Source organism: Hemiscyllium ocellatum, chromosome 4 (genome assembly GCF_020745735.1).
Source record: "Hemiscyllium ocellatum isolate sHemOce1 chromosome 4, sHemOce1.pat.X.cur, whole genome shotgun sequence".
Taxonomy (NCBI): Eukaryota; Metazoa; Chordata; class Chondrichthyes; order Orectolobiformes; family Hemiscylliidae; genus Hemiscyllium; species Hemiscyllium ocellatum.
Genome location: NC_083404.1, coordinates 9,533,077 through 9,547,760, shown reverse-complemented (window position 1 = coordinate 9,547,760; position 14,684 = coordinate 9,533,077). Strand labels below are relative to the sequence as shown.

General features: G+C 41.6%; 1 protein-coding gene across 8 annotated transcripts in view; it reads left to right on the top strand.

Moving 5' to 3' along the window:
- ncoa2 (nuclear receptor coactivator 2) overlaps window positions 1-14,684 on the top strand; it is a 294,076-nt gene that overhangs the window by 258,348 nt on the left and 21,044 nt on the right. For 5 of the 8 annotated variants that reach the window (XM_060822730.1, XM_060822736.1, XM_060822728.1 and 2 more), the window contains exons 17-19: window positions 2,749-3,045; window positions 8,436-8,525; window positions 11,760-12,195. In XM_060822730.1, the coding sequence (XP_060678713.1) occupies window positions 2,749-3,045; window positions 8,436-8,525; window positions 11,760-12,195 (823 nt within the window). The remainder of the gene's footprint in view (window positions 1-2,748; window positions 3,046-8,435; window positions 8,526-11,759; window positions 12,196-14,684) is intronic. The other 3 variants (XM_060822735.1, XM_060822732.1, XM_060822731.1) reach the window with 1 other exon arrangement.

Genomic DNA, 14,684 nt, shown 5'->3' with positions numbered 1-14,684 from the left:
CCCAGTCACTGTGCGCCCCCCAAGACCTTGAGATCATCTTTGGATAATTGATATTTGGATAATTGAGGTTCCTCTGTATAACTAAAGAGCTACAAACCCCAATTTTAATATTCAAATAGCTGGTAAAGGTTGATATCTGGCACAAACTCTGTCTTCTTGAGGTTTCACTGTGAATTTAGTAAGATCTAGATATTTTGTTTTTAGATCCTCCTTGATAAATTGAAGAAATGTGGAGCAGAATGATGTTGTGTACTGAGGAAGGTCTCCATGGCAACTTTCACTATGGAAGGCAGTTGCATATTTGGAAAAGAGAGAGACACATAGATGGAGGGACAAGTAATATAGTACTTTAGACAGCTGGACCAATATTCATACAGAGAGAAGTTATATAGAAGGAGATATAATGATATACAGAAGAGAGAAATTCTACCAAAACCAGAAATGTCATCATATGGTATTCTTGCTATAGGAAAGATGTTGTTGATCTTGGAAGGGCTCAAAAAAGATTTTCAAGGGTGTTGTTGGGATTGGAGCGTTAGAGCTATAGGGAGAGTTGAATAGGCTGGTCTTGTTTCTCTGGAGGGTTGGCAGTTGAGGGGTGACCTTATTATAGAAGTTTATAAAATCATGAGGGTCGTAGATAGGGTGACTAGCAAAGATCATTTTCCCATGGCTAATCCACTTAGTCTGCACATATTTGGGCTGTGGGAGGAAACAGGAGCACCTGCAGAAATCCATGCAGACACTAAGAGAATATACAAACTCCACACAGTTGCCCAAGAGTGGAATTGAACCCAGGTCTCTGGCACTGAGAGGCAGCAGTGCTAACCACTGAGACACCGTGCTGCCTCCTCTTCTCTTAACAGTGTTCAGGAAAGATATTAGAAAACTCTTCAACACGCAAAGGATAGTATAGGAACTCTTCCAGAAATGGTGGTGGTTAATTTTGTCTGAGATAGCTAAATTTTTACGTAAATGTATTAAGGGAGATAGACCTAGGCAGGTAGATGGAGTTATGCCATAGGTCAGCCATAATCTCCCTGAATGGTGGAACAGCCTCGAGGAGCTGAATGGCCTCCTCTTGTTCCTGGGAGGAAGCCCTTCAGTGCACGGTAAAGGCAATGGCTTCTGAGCATTTTAACTTAGTGCCATCACCTCCCTGAAGTTTCTCATCCATAGAGTCCTTAAACAACATTTGTGTTCGCGCCAAAACATTTACAGTGTTCCAAAGGTGTGGCACCCAGAACTGCACCTATTTTTCAGTTGAGATCTGACTTGTGTCCCCAAGTTCAGCACAACCCCATTACTGTCGTGGTCTATGCCCCTATTAGCAAGACTTAGAGTACTACCCTGCCCCCATTAATGACTTTAGCACATACATGCCCATGTACCTCTGCTTCTGAGTACCTTCTAAAATAGTACTGTATTATTTTGTATTGTCTATGTTCTTTGTACCAAAATGTATCATCTGTCACTTCCCTGCATTTCTCTCTCGGGAATATCACTTAATTTAGGTTTGCAGTCAATAGTATTTTGGAGATCTGACTTGTTGTCCTGATATATTAGCCTATAGCGAAAAGTGTTTCGGTTTTCAAGAATGCGGAAAACTTCAGGATGGCTGACTTTTTACTGACTGTTGTCAGTAGAGTGTTGCTTGGTTTGACCGACGTTAAAATGGAGATGGAAGCACTGTAGCCTAACTTGGAGGGTGTGAGAGCATGATGGGCAATGGTGACCTTGTAGAAGTTTATAAAATCATGAGGGGCATAAATAGGGTGACTAGCAAAGGTCATTTTCCCATGGCTAATCCACTTAATCTGCACATTTTTGAACTGTGGGAGGAAATCGGAGCACCCGAAGAAAACCATGCAAACACTGAGAGAATATGCAAACTCCATGCAGTTGCCTGAGAGTCGAATTGAACCCAGGTCCCTGCTCTGTGAGGCAACAGTGCTAACCACTGAGCCACCTGAGGTAGCATGCGGTTTGTGGGAATGAGTTGAGTCTGAAGGATGCGAGTCCGACCACTTTGCTATTTTGGTCATAACTGGGACAATGTGCACTGAGGCATGTCTTTTTTAACCAGTTTGCCTCAATGTCTGACAGGCTCTACTCTTGTTAACACCTGCACCTACCTGGGTGGTGGGGGGGGGAGTTTCTGTCATGGAACTTTCTTCTGAGGTAGGACCACCAAGTTGGGAAATGTTCCTATTCTGGCTACCCACTTCGAAGATGAGAAACTTGCTTGTTTCTACTGCTCCACTGTCTCCTCATTTAAAGCACTACTACATCAGGAATAAATCCTATCAATCTAGACAAAATTGACAAATATTATGAGGAATTATTGTGTTTAAAAATAAGCTCTGTTAATTCTGATAATTATTACTCCTTGATGCAGTTCTGAGTGGATGGTATTTTATATTGCGGGTCCTTCAAACAATTTGCGGAGTTCTTGTTTCCATGTAAATGGGAAGTGTATGTTCTTCTTGTATTTTGAGCTTGCAACTCCTTTTGTGAATATTAGGCCTCTTTATGCTTTATGGCCACTGGAGTACTATAATTATAGCTGCAATATAGAAAAGAATAATCTTGCCCAAATTTAATTTCATGTTTTGTTAATCTTATACGACTGTGTGTTAATTCGTGCCAAATATTTGTCCAATAATCACAGATTTAAGAATGTCAAAGAGAAAGATCAAAGACCACTCAACACATCTCACTTTGAGATTTCTGCTTTTGCTTTCACAGAGCCAGTCTGTGGATCACCAGACAGAATCGTTCCCAAGTCAGAAATCTGCAATCATGGTGGAAAAGCCTCAAGTTTATAATCAGCCATTTGGTTCTCAGACTACTGTAGTACAAGGGAACTACTCCAACATGCAAGATCCGAATTTTCATCCTTTGGCTACTCAAGTGGGGCAGCGACCAGGATACTCAATGTTACGTATGCAACCGAGGCCTGGGTTAAGGTCTCCTGGTATGGTACCGAACCAGCCCAATCAGCTTAGGCTTCAACTGCAGCAAAGACTTCAAGGGCAACAAATGGTAATTCTTAATAATCATTTTCAAGGTTCATGTTTACTGCACTTATTCTGCTTGAAATGTTAAGGGGAAGTAAAGTTGCCTTGCTTATCTTTTAACTGCATTCATTAATTAGAACTAAACCCAGCTCTCATTCTATAAACTTGTAGCTCAATGGTAACTTAAGCACGAATCCAAGAACCTTTTATGTGCTGCAAGCTTGTATCTGTACCACACTTTCAAGTAGTGAAGGCCCAACTCTTCTCCACTTTCTGAGGAAAAAAACATTTTTATTCACCTCCCTCCTATTTCTGCCAGTCATTTCAAAACTATCTTCCTTGGTTATTGACCTCTCTGCTAAGTGAACAAAGCCTTACCTACTCTTCCTCAGTCCCTCTTAATTTTATTTAATTTAATTAATTTTCCATGCATGTTATCTTTTCCAAGGAATGCGACTGCAGCCTATCTGGTCTATTTTCACTGTTTAAAATTTCCAATGCTAGCAACTTCCTCAAGACTCCTCTGTACCCTATAAGATCCTTTGTATATGTGAAGACAAAAACAGAGCACCCACTCCAGCGCCATAGAAACTTGCAACAAAGGAGGCCAATTGGTCCAAAATCTCTTAACAGGTGAGAGAATCATTTAGCCTAACTCCATTTTCCAGTTCTTGGCTCGTAGCCTTGTAGGTTACAGCACTTCAAGACCATGTCCCAAGTACTGTTTAAACATTTAAGAGGGTTTCTGCCTCTGCCACCTTTTCCAAACAGAGAGTGCTAGATCCCTACCACCTTCTTTAAATCCTTCTTAACTACTTAATCCTATGTTACCTGTTAACGGACCTGATCTTCTCAACTAAGTAGGGCCTTCCTATCCATTTTATTCAGACCCCTCATTATTTTATGCAATTGAAGCTGGTCTACTCGTAGCCGCCTTCGTTCCAAAGAAAATGACCCTGGTCTACCCAATTACACCGCATAACTAAAATGATTACATCCAGACAACGTCCTTGTTAATCTCCTTGTACAGTCATGCCCTTCCTATATTGTAGTGAGCTGAGCTGCATTCAGCAATCATTTGTGGCTTAACCAGTGTTTTATACATTTTAAGCATAACCTCCCAGCTCTTGCACTCTGCCTCAACTAATCATGGCAAATATTTTGTACACCTGAAAACAAAAAGTGCTGGAGATCACAGCAGGTCAGGCAGCATCCATGAAGCCAATGTTTTGAGTCTGCATGACTCTTAAACAGAATATTATTTTCAGTAGGGATTCCAGAATCTGCAGTAATTTGCTCTGATTTTGTACACTTTCTTGACCAACTTAGCCAGTTATCAGAGTCTCTGAATGTACACCTTCAAGGTCCCTCAGTCCCTCTACACTTCTCAGTGTCCTACCATTTGTTGTGTATTCTTTTGTTTTATTAACCTTTTTTTTGTTATTATTATTAAATACATTACCTCACATTTCTCCAGATTGAACTCAGTTTGTTCCAGCTACCTTTGTTTTTCATCCTACCCCACTGAACTTAAATCTTCCTATTTTGACATGTTAATTCTCTCCTCATTGAGCCTCTTCCCACTTACATTCATGATTCTTATGGTGCTGTGCAATTTGCAGTTTCCTGGCCCCAGTTGCTTCCTCTTCACCAAACTCTCTGCATATGAACATTAAGCAGAAAGAACTTCGAACTGAATGCTCTACCATTCAATAAGATCATGGTTGATCTGATTTTAACTTCTATGCTACGTTCTTGCATATCCCAAATGATCTTTCACCCCTCACCAACCAAGAATCCATATACCTTGCTTTAAAAATATTTAAAGATTCTACATCCACTGCCTTTTGAAGGAAGGGAATTCCAGAGACTTTCAGCCATCTGACAGGAAAATATGTTTCACCATCTCTGTTTTCAATGGTTACGTCCTTTATTTTTAAACTGGCTCCTAGTTCTCATTCCTCCCACAAGAGGAGACGTACTTCCAATATCCACCCAGCCAAGTCCCCTCAGGATTTTATATGTTTCGTTGAAGCTCCCTTTCAAAGCCCCAGAGAATACAGGCCTAGCCTGTCTGACCTATCCACTTTAGGCAGTCTGCTCCTGTCCATCCCTCAACAAGGTGATCTGAAGGCTACTTCCTTGAAAGGAAGCCTGAACAGTCCCCATGCTGCTCCTTCACCTAGTTGAGCTTGTTCTCATTTTAAGCAATTTCTCCTTTAACTTGTTTCATTTTCTCTAAGTAAAAGGTGTCACTATGGGAACTTGCAGGTGTCTCCGTTATCCCTGTCGTTTTGTGGGGTGTATGGAGACTTCCTTCTTCCAGTCCCACTTGGGTCCTCTCCCACAATTCTTTCTCGGTATATCAATGATCTCATGAGTCTTAATGCCTACTGTCTTCTGGAATTGGCGAAATGAATCAATTTTCAATTTCCATCCATCTGTCACCTTCATCTTGATCCATCTTTGTTGTTCCCTTCTCTTGATTTTACTCATTCCCATTTCTCGGGCTATGCTGTCCAATATCCTTCAATTAGCTCGGCTACACCTCCTCACACCCTACTTACTGCAAGGATTCCATTCCATTCTCTCACATGCTCTGTCTCCATCACATCTGTTCTGATGATGTCACTCTCTACAGGGATTCTTGTGACATGTCTTCCTTTTTCTCTTTCCCCCAAGTGAGGAATTAGTGCTCCTTGATGAACAAGGCCCTTGGACATGTCCATGCTTTTTACCTCATTTCTGCCCTCAGTATTCTCCTCCTTTCTGGAAGGATGTCCTTGTTTTCCACCTCATCAGCCTCTGCATTCAAAAGATGTGGAAAATTGCCTATCTATGTCCTGTGCACACAAAGCAGGATAAATCCAACCTGTTCCATCAGTCGACCCTCAGTAATCAGTAAAGTGATGGAAAGTACCAACAACAGTGCTGTCACCTGCTCAGTGATATCCAGTTTGAATTCTGCTAGGGCCACTCACACCTGACCTCTTCGTAGCCTTGGAACGATCAATGATAAAAGAGCTGGATTCCAACGATAAGATGAGAGTGACAGCCCTTGACATCAAGGCCCTATTTGACCGAATGTGGCATTAAGGAGCCCTAGCAAAACTGGAATCAGTGGGTACTTGGGATTGGGGGGTGGGAGGGGGTGCAAATTCTCCGGTGGTTGGATTCATGCCTGACACATCGACAGTGGTCATGGTTGTTGGAAGTCAGTTGTAACAGCTCTGCCGGAGTCCCTCAACATAATGACCTAGGCCCAGCCATCATCAGCTGCTTCATCAATGACCTTGCATCCATCATATGATTAGAAGTGGGGGATGTTCGCTGATTGCGCAATGTTCAGCTCTATTCGTGTTGTTTCAGGTATTGAAGCAGTCCATGTTCAAATGCAACAAGCTGTGGGCAATATCCAGACTTGGGGTGACAAACAACATTCATGTCACACATATGCTAAACTACGACCGTTTCCAAAAAGAGGCAATCTAATCATTGCTATTCACTGAATTCCCATTATCAACATCCTGGAAGTTACCATTGACCAGAAGTTCAAATGGACTTGCCACAAATATAGTGGCTACAAGAGCAGATCAAAGAGTAGGGGTACTACAAAGAGTAATTCACCTCCTGACTGCCCGAGGTCAGTCCACCATCAATAAGGTTCAGGTCAGGAGTGTGATGGAATACTCCTCACTTGCCTGGATGAGTGAACTCCAACAACACACACGCTTGGCGCCAACCAGGGCAAAGCAGCCCGATTGATTAGCACCGCATTGACGAGCGTCCATTCCTTCCACCACCGACACTCAGAAACAGCAGTATGTATTATCTATAAGATGCACTGCAGAAATTCACCAAAGGTTATAGGACAGCACCTTCCCAGCCCAAGACCACTACCATTTTGAAGGACAAAGGAGCAAATATATGGGAACACCACCAGCTTCATGTTTCCCTACAAGCCACTCACCATTATGACTTGGGAATGTATTGCCATTCCTTCTGTGTCACTGGGTCAAAATCCTGAAATTCTCTCCCTAAAGGCATTGTGGATCAGGTGATAGAGTTCATAGACTGTAGCAGTTCAGGAAACTGTCACCTTCTCAAAGGCAGCTAGGGATGGGCAATAAATCCTGGCCTAGCCAGCAACCCCCATGTTCCTACGAGTGAATTGAAAAGTAACTCCTGACTGACCAGGTGTGCCAGATACTACTCAGGAGAGATATCAAGTGTTTCTTTGTCCTGTTTATCCAAAATGTGGTGACACTACTTATAAAGCCTGACTTTTTTTTAAAATTTAACTCCTGGAACATGAGCATGAGCTTGGCTGGCTAGCATTTACTGCCCATCCTTAGTTGCCTTTTAACTGAGCAGCTTACTAGGCTGTTTCAAAGGGCAGCTGAGAGTCCATCACGTTGATGTGCAATTGAAGCCTCATGTAGGCCAGATCAGGTGAGAACAGCAGATTAGTGATCACATTAGTGATCCAAAATAACAATGGTTACATGGTCATCGATAGGTCCTTAATTCCATCATCTGCCATGGCAGAGTACAAACCCAGGTCCCCTGAGCATGAGTTGAGTTCTGGATTAGTAGTCTAGCGATAATAGCACTCAGCTATCATCTGTCCTAAGTGTTTTATGATGATCTATTCCATCTGAAGTCAGCCCAGATGAGAAGTCATCTTAGTGTCGTCTTGTCCTGTATGGCTTAGGGACTTGACAGAAGTACTCACTGAACTGAGGAAGAGCCCCAGATTAATATTTTTAGCAAAGACAGCAGAATTTTTACAAGCAAAAATGAACTTGAATATATTTTCAGATTAAGAGATTGTTTAACTTACATTCACATCAATGCAGTTTTTTACTGCTGTATTCTGATTGCTTTAATATTGGAAACTTATGAACTCTTTTTTTTACAGGAGGCAATTTTGTTTGGTCATATAAATCTGTAATCTAGCAAAAAAAAAAGTGAAATGTGATGATATTTGTGCATCAACTTTTGCCAACCAACAATTTATTTGATTGCATAGAGAACGGCATTTATCAATAGTTATCAAATTCTCAGTTTAATCTTTATGGAAAATTAAGTTTATGTTAATTGTTTGATTTCTGCACATCCTGCTGACAATGGAAACAAACTTGATTTCCATTATGACATGCATCACCTGCTATGTCCCAGAATGATGATTTTTTGGGGGGGGGAAATCCCATATGCCACAAAGAAAATTGATTTCGGGCTTTTGAGATTTTCTTCTTTATTTGCAAGATAATTTCTTGTAATATGCTTTTGATAGTTTGGTATATTAGATCATTTGAGATTGCTGGTATTGTACAACATCAGTATCTTGGTGATTTGCTGATAAGTTCTTTTTCATACTAATAGTTAATTTATCATTTTTATTTGGTTTGGTAGAATCGTCAGCCACTAATCAATCCACTTACCACCGTCTCCAACATGAATCTACCTCTAAGGGCTAGTGTGCCACCACAGATGAGTAGTCAGGTATGTAGTAGAAACTACTGTTAGATGTTTCTCATGTTATTCTACTTATTTATAGAAACAGTCACTAACTAGCTTGATGACAACATCATAAAATTTAGAACTGACCCATTAGTTCCAGAATATTCTAGGTCTTGGCATTTAGTAAGAGTGGATATTAGATACTGTAGTTATGCAATACGTTTTGCAATAACCAGATGAAACAAACCTGTCCAGATTATTATCGCTGGCTGACTGCAATCCGAATGGAAAGAGCATTTGCACTATTATTGATCAACAGGCCAGTCAGGCTGATTCTGGGGCGACCGAATCAACGCGGACATCTACTATAAACCGACTGACTCCCACAGCTACTTAGACTACACCTCCTCCCACCCTGCCCCCTGTAGAAACGCCATCCCATATTTCCAATTCCTTCGTCTCCGCCGCATCTGCTCCCAGGAGGACCAGTTCCAATACCGTACAGCCCAGATGGCCTCCTTCTGCAACAACCGCAGATTCCCCCCAGACGTGATCGACGATGCCCTCCATCGCATTTCCTCCACTTCCCTCTCCTCCGCCCTTGAGCCCCACCCCTCCAACCGCCACCAGGACAGAACCCCACTGGTTTTTACCTACCACCCCACCAACCTCCATATACAGCATATCATCCGCCGTCATTTCCGCCACCTCCAAACGGACCCCACCACCAGAGATATATTTCCCTCCCCTCCCCTCCCCTCCCCTATCAGTGTTCTGAAAAGACTACTCCCTCTGTGACTCCCTCGTCAGGTCCACACCCCCCACCAACCCAACCTTCACTCCCGGCATCTTCCCCTGCAACCGCAAGAAATGCAAAACTTGCGCCCACACCTCCTCCCTTACTTCCCTCCAAGGCCCCAAGGGATCCTTCCATATCACCACAAATTCACCTGCACCTCCACACACACCATCTATTACATCCGCTGCACCCGATGTGGCCTCCTCTATATTGGGGAGACAGGCCGCCTACTTGCGGAACGTTTTAGAGAACACCTCTGGGACACCCGGACCAACCAACCCAACCACCCCGTGGCTCAACACTTTAACTCCCCCTCCCACTCCACCAAGGACATGCAGGTCCTTGGACTCCTCCATCGCCAGACCGTAACAACATGACGGTTGGAGGAAGAGCACCTCATCTTCTGCCTGGGAACCCTCCAACCACAAGGGATGAACTCGGATTTCTCCAGTTTCCTCATTTCCCCTCCCCCCACCTTGTCTCAGTCAAATCCCTCGAACTCAGCACCGCCTTCCTAACCTGCAGTCTTCTTCCTGACCTCTCTGCCCCCAGCCCACTCCGGCCTATCACCCTCACCTTGACCTCCTTCCACCTATCGCATCTCCATCGCCCCTCCCCCAAGTCCCTCCTCCCTACCTTTTATCTTAGCCTGCTAGACACATTTTCATCATTCCTGAAGAAGGGCTTATGCCCGAAACGTCGAATCTCCTGCTCCTTGGATGCTGCCTGACCTGCGCTTTTCCAGCAACACATTTTCAGCTCTGATTCTCTCATCACCACAGTACCTTTCCTGCGACATTAATATACTATTTTGGTTTAAGGGTAAAGTTTGCTTCCCAGAGCAAATATATACCTTATGAACTAGACACATTTTCAGGAGACAAAGTGGAATAAGTTGGGGATTGGAATTACATGTTGCGCTAATTTTTAAAATAGCTATTTTGAAAGATAGCTCTTGAAATGTACATTTCTACTTTATATTTCCCTGTAGATATCAGAGAGAAGGCTGTGAAAGCTGTCTTTCCTGTAATCCAGCAATGCATTTTTAATAAAAAATTATGCCTGCCGAAATAATGCCTTTGATAATAATGTGAACCCTGACTGTGTAGTGTTGCAATTTGTGAGATAGATTAGATTAATTAATAAAAGAAACTAATTGGGTAGTGAAATGATGAACAGTAATCCATCTGAAATTGGCCCATAGGAGGATTTGAGCTATAGGGAGAGGCTGAACAGGCTGGGAGCATCGGAGGCTGAGGGGTGACCTTATAGAGGTTTATAAAATCATGAGGGGCATGGCTGCAGTAAATAGACAAAGTCTTTTCCCTGGGGTGAGGGAGTCCTGAACTAGAAGGCATAGGTTTAGGGTGAGAGGGGAAAGATGTGAAAGAGACCTAAGGGGCAACATTTTCACACAGGGTGGTATGTACATCTCTGACTCTATATAATCTTGGGATCTTCCTGATCACTACAGCTCAGCATCTTGATATAAACTCCAGATTAATATTTTGAGAAGGCAATAACATCTAAGAAGTAATGATGAACTTTTAGTATGCTTTCAGACTTGGAGACTGTTGAGCCTACATTTCACATCTGTACAATCGTTTATTGTTGTAATGTTTTGAAACTTGAAAGGGTTCAGAAAAGATTTCCAAGGATTTGCCAGGTTTGGAGGGTTTGAGCTGTTGGGAGAGGCTGAATGGGCTGGGGCGACTTGCCCTGGAGTGTTGTAGGCTGAGGGGTGACCTTATAGTAGTCTTTAAAATTGAGGACATGGATAGGGTGAAGAACCATGGTCTTTTCCCCAGGGTAGGGGAGTCTAAAACTAGAGGGCATAGGTTTAAGGTGAGGGGGGAAAGATATTAAAAGGGACCTAAGGCAAATTTTTCATTGCAGAGGGTGTGTATCGAATGAGCTGCCAGAGTAAGTGGTGGAGGTTGGTTCAATGACGACATTTATAAGGCTTCTGGATGGGTAGGTGAATTAGAAGGGTTTAGTGGAAGATGGACCAAGTGCTGGTAAAATGAGACTAGATTAATTTAAGATATCTGGTCGGCATGGATGAATTGGACCGAAGGGTCTGTTTCTGTGCTGTACAGCTCTATGATTCATAATTAAGTGATTAGCCTTGCTTCTGGCCAATCAACCATGAATCTTGTTTGAACAAATCCTGAATTTAATTTTGGAAAATGAAAGGTACTAAAAAGCGTTGTTTTGTAAAGTAAAAAGTCTGAAATTTTCATGTGGACTTATGGAGACAGTTATTGGAGCTCTCCTGATTTATTAGAGTCAATATAATGAACTGAAGTTTACTTTTCAAGGTATTACATTAGATATCAGGGAACGTATAGGTTTGCAAAGTTTAGCTATGTAAATATTTAATGAAAAACATTTAGACACCGTTTAAATGCAAAATGTTATTAATATGTGAATGTTTGAATGCTAAACGTTATGTATATTTTCCATTTGTTCATCAGGGACCCATTAATGCCCAGATGCTGGCCCAGAGACAGCGTGAGCTTTTGAATCAGTATCTGCGTCAGAAACAGTTGGTGCAGCAGGTACCCCAGAGGACCATGATGATGCGGCAACAGGGGTTGAACATCTCACCAAACATGGCAAACTCCAGCAACATGGCGGGAGCCATGACCACTCCTCGGATTCCTCAGGCATCACCACAACAGTTCCCATACCCTCCAAACTATGGTACTGGGCTTACTTCCCCACCACCTTCCACAAGTCCTTTCTCCCCGGTGTCCCCAAATCCAGGGACACAGCTCCTCTCTCACAGCTCCTTGCATGGCTCCCAGATGAATATGGCTAACCAGGGAATGATAGGAAATGTGGGAGGACAGTTTGGGGCTGTATTGAGTCCCCAAATGCAGCACAATGCCTTCCAGTTTCCCAGTTCAGGTACTGCCTTTCCTCTGAGTGCTGTTAACTATTAGAATGGCAAAAATACTTTATTGTAAAAAATGTATTATTCTTTTTCTTTGTATGTTAGGAATGATCAAGCAATTTTTTTTTTTTGGCTTTGCATTGGGTGTGGAGCTGTTGCTTATAATATCTTCAGCTTATTTATCCTGACCCACTTTCCCTACTTTGTGATGTGGACTTTTGTTTTACTAACTTGCATGCAGTGCCAAACTCCATTCTGCCTGATGTCCCTGTTCTGTGAAAGCCCGAATCTTACAACTTTGAAAAACTCTCAAATTTAATTTTTTTAGCAGCGTATTTATACAGCACCTTAAAATTTTCTCTATATGTAGCTAAATTAAAGCAGTTGAGAATTTTACTTGCTCAAAATTACTTAATAGATTGTAAGCCCAGTGTCAACTACTTGATTCCAATCTCCTTACAATCCATTCACATTTGTAAGGGGGGAGATATTAGAATGTGGAATGCTAATTGTAAGAGACGACTGAGAAATAAACTATAACAGCATTTATTAGTGAGCTGAATGAGTGGAAAATATAAAAATGCGGAATAAGGGCAGACACGTGAGTTCAAAGCGGACAGTTTCAATTCAAGCCGTAGAATTGATGTAAGGACGATTGGCCAAATAGGGCTCACCGGTATTGTTACATTCAGTGAAACGTGTAAGAAACATACAAGCACTGAGCATATGGATATTGAGAAGATTTTTCAGTGCCTAGATGATTCTCGAATTAGTGACACACGTGATTTTTAAAAAAAAAAGAGGCTGTGTGTTTAAGGTGATGGGGAGGAGGAATTTCTTTTCTGAGAAGAGGCTGTGTCATTCAATATATTCAAGGCTGAGCGTGACGGGTATTTGATTTACCAGTAAGTTGAGGTTTATGGGGTGCAGATGTGAAAGTGAAGTGAAGGCCACAATCAGATCAACAGTGATCTTATTGAACGGGGGAATTGGCTTGAATGGCCAAATGCCCTAGTCCTGCTCCCATGTGTTATGTTTTTTTATAACCAAAAGTTTACTCTTGTCTGTCAAGTAAACCTTTGTCCAATATAAATATATCTCCATATCTTTTATGCAGCGAATCAATTCTTTTTTAAAAAAATGCTTGGAATCTAGACCAGCTATTTATTTGTAGTGAAGTGTAATCCGTGTCATTGAACAGAGTTGTGAATGTCCCTTTTTACCTTAATATATAAATGTTTAATATTTGTTTTTGCCCATTGATGCTGTAAAAAGAACAGAGAACTGCTTCCTTTGCATTCTATAGAAAATAAGATGAATGCTACAGAAATAAAACCAGCTTATTGCAAGTAAATTTTAAGCTCCTCCATAGCTAGTGCTGGGCAAAAAATACTTTTGACAGCTTGAATTGATTGGATTAAGTATCATATCTGTGACACAACTTATAAAGGTTTATCTCACATCTATTTGTATAAACAAAAAGTGATGGCTCCATCAGTATCATCTTTGGTGGAGTATTGCAGCCATCTAGGTTATTGCCGGTTAATCATTTCAAGCATTATATAAATCATGTGAAAGCAGAATGTTGGGAGTTTTAACCAGTACTCATGGAACATTTGTTTTAAAAGATAGCTATTGATATAACATGGTGTTAAAGCAAGATTGAAAATTAAACTGAGGAAAGGAGCTTTTATGTTGAGTAACATGGTCATTATTTGTCCTGCACATCATCATGTTGCTTAATGTGTGAATGCATAGGATTTGGATTTTTAAGGTGGCATTTTATAGATGAGTTCTTAGGATAATGCAGGATGTGGTAGAATTTTACTGTCAGCTATTGTGCTGCACTCTGAAAATTGAGTAGTCTTTGATTATTAGACTAGACCTTCTGAAAATGAATAGTTTGGGAATTCAAAAACAAAAGTATGTTGAGCAATGTTTAATAATGTGGAATTTCCTGCTTAAGGCACTTGCAAACCTCAAATTCTCCGACCCTGGCAACATCCTTGAAAATCTTTCCTGAACTCTTTCAAGTTTCACAATATCATTCCAATAGGAAGGAGACCAGAGTTACATGCAATATTCCAAAAGTGGCCTAACCAATGTCCTGTACAGCTGCACCATGACCTCTCAACTCCTGTACTCCATACTCTGACCAATAATGGAAAGTATACCAAAAGTCGCCTTCACTATCCTATCTACCTGTGACTCTATTTTCAAGGAACTATGAACCTGCATTCCAAGGTCTCTTTGTCCAGCATTACTCCGTAGGACCTTACCACTGCGTATATGAGTCCTGCTCTGATTTGCTTTCCCAAAATGCAGCATCTTTCATTTATCTGAATTAAACTCCATCTACCAGCACTCAGCCCATTGGCCCATCTGATCAAGGTCCACTACACCTTCAATTTTGGTGTCATCTGCTATCTCCATTAACTTACTAATCTGCCATCTTACTAACCATACCTCCTATGTTCATATCCAAATCATTTATATAAAATTA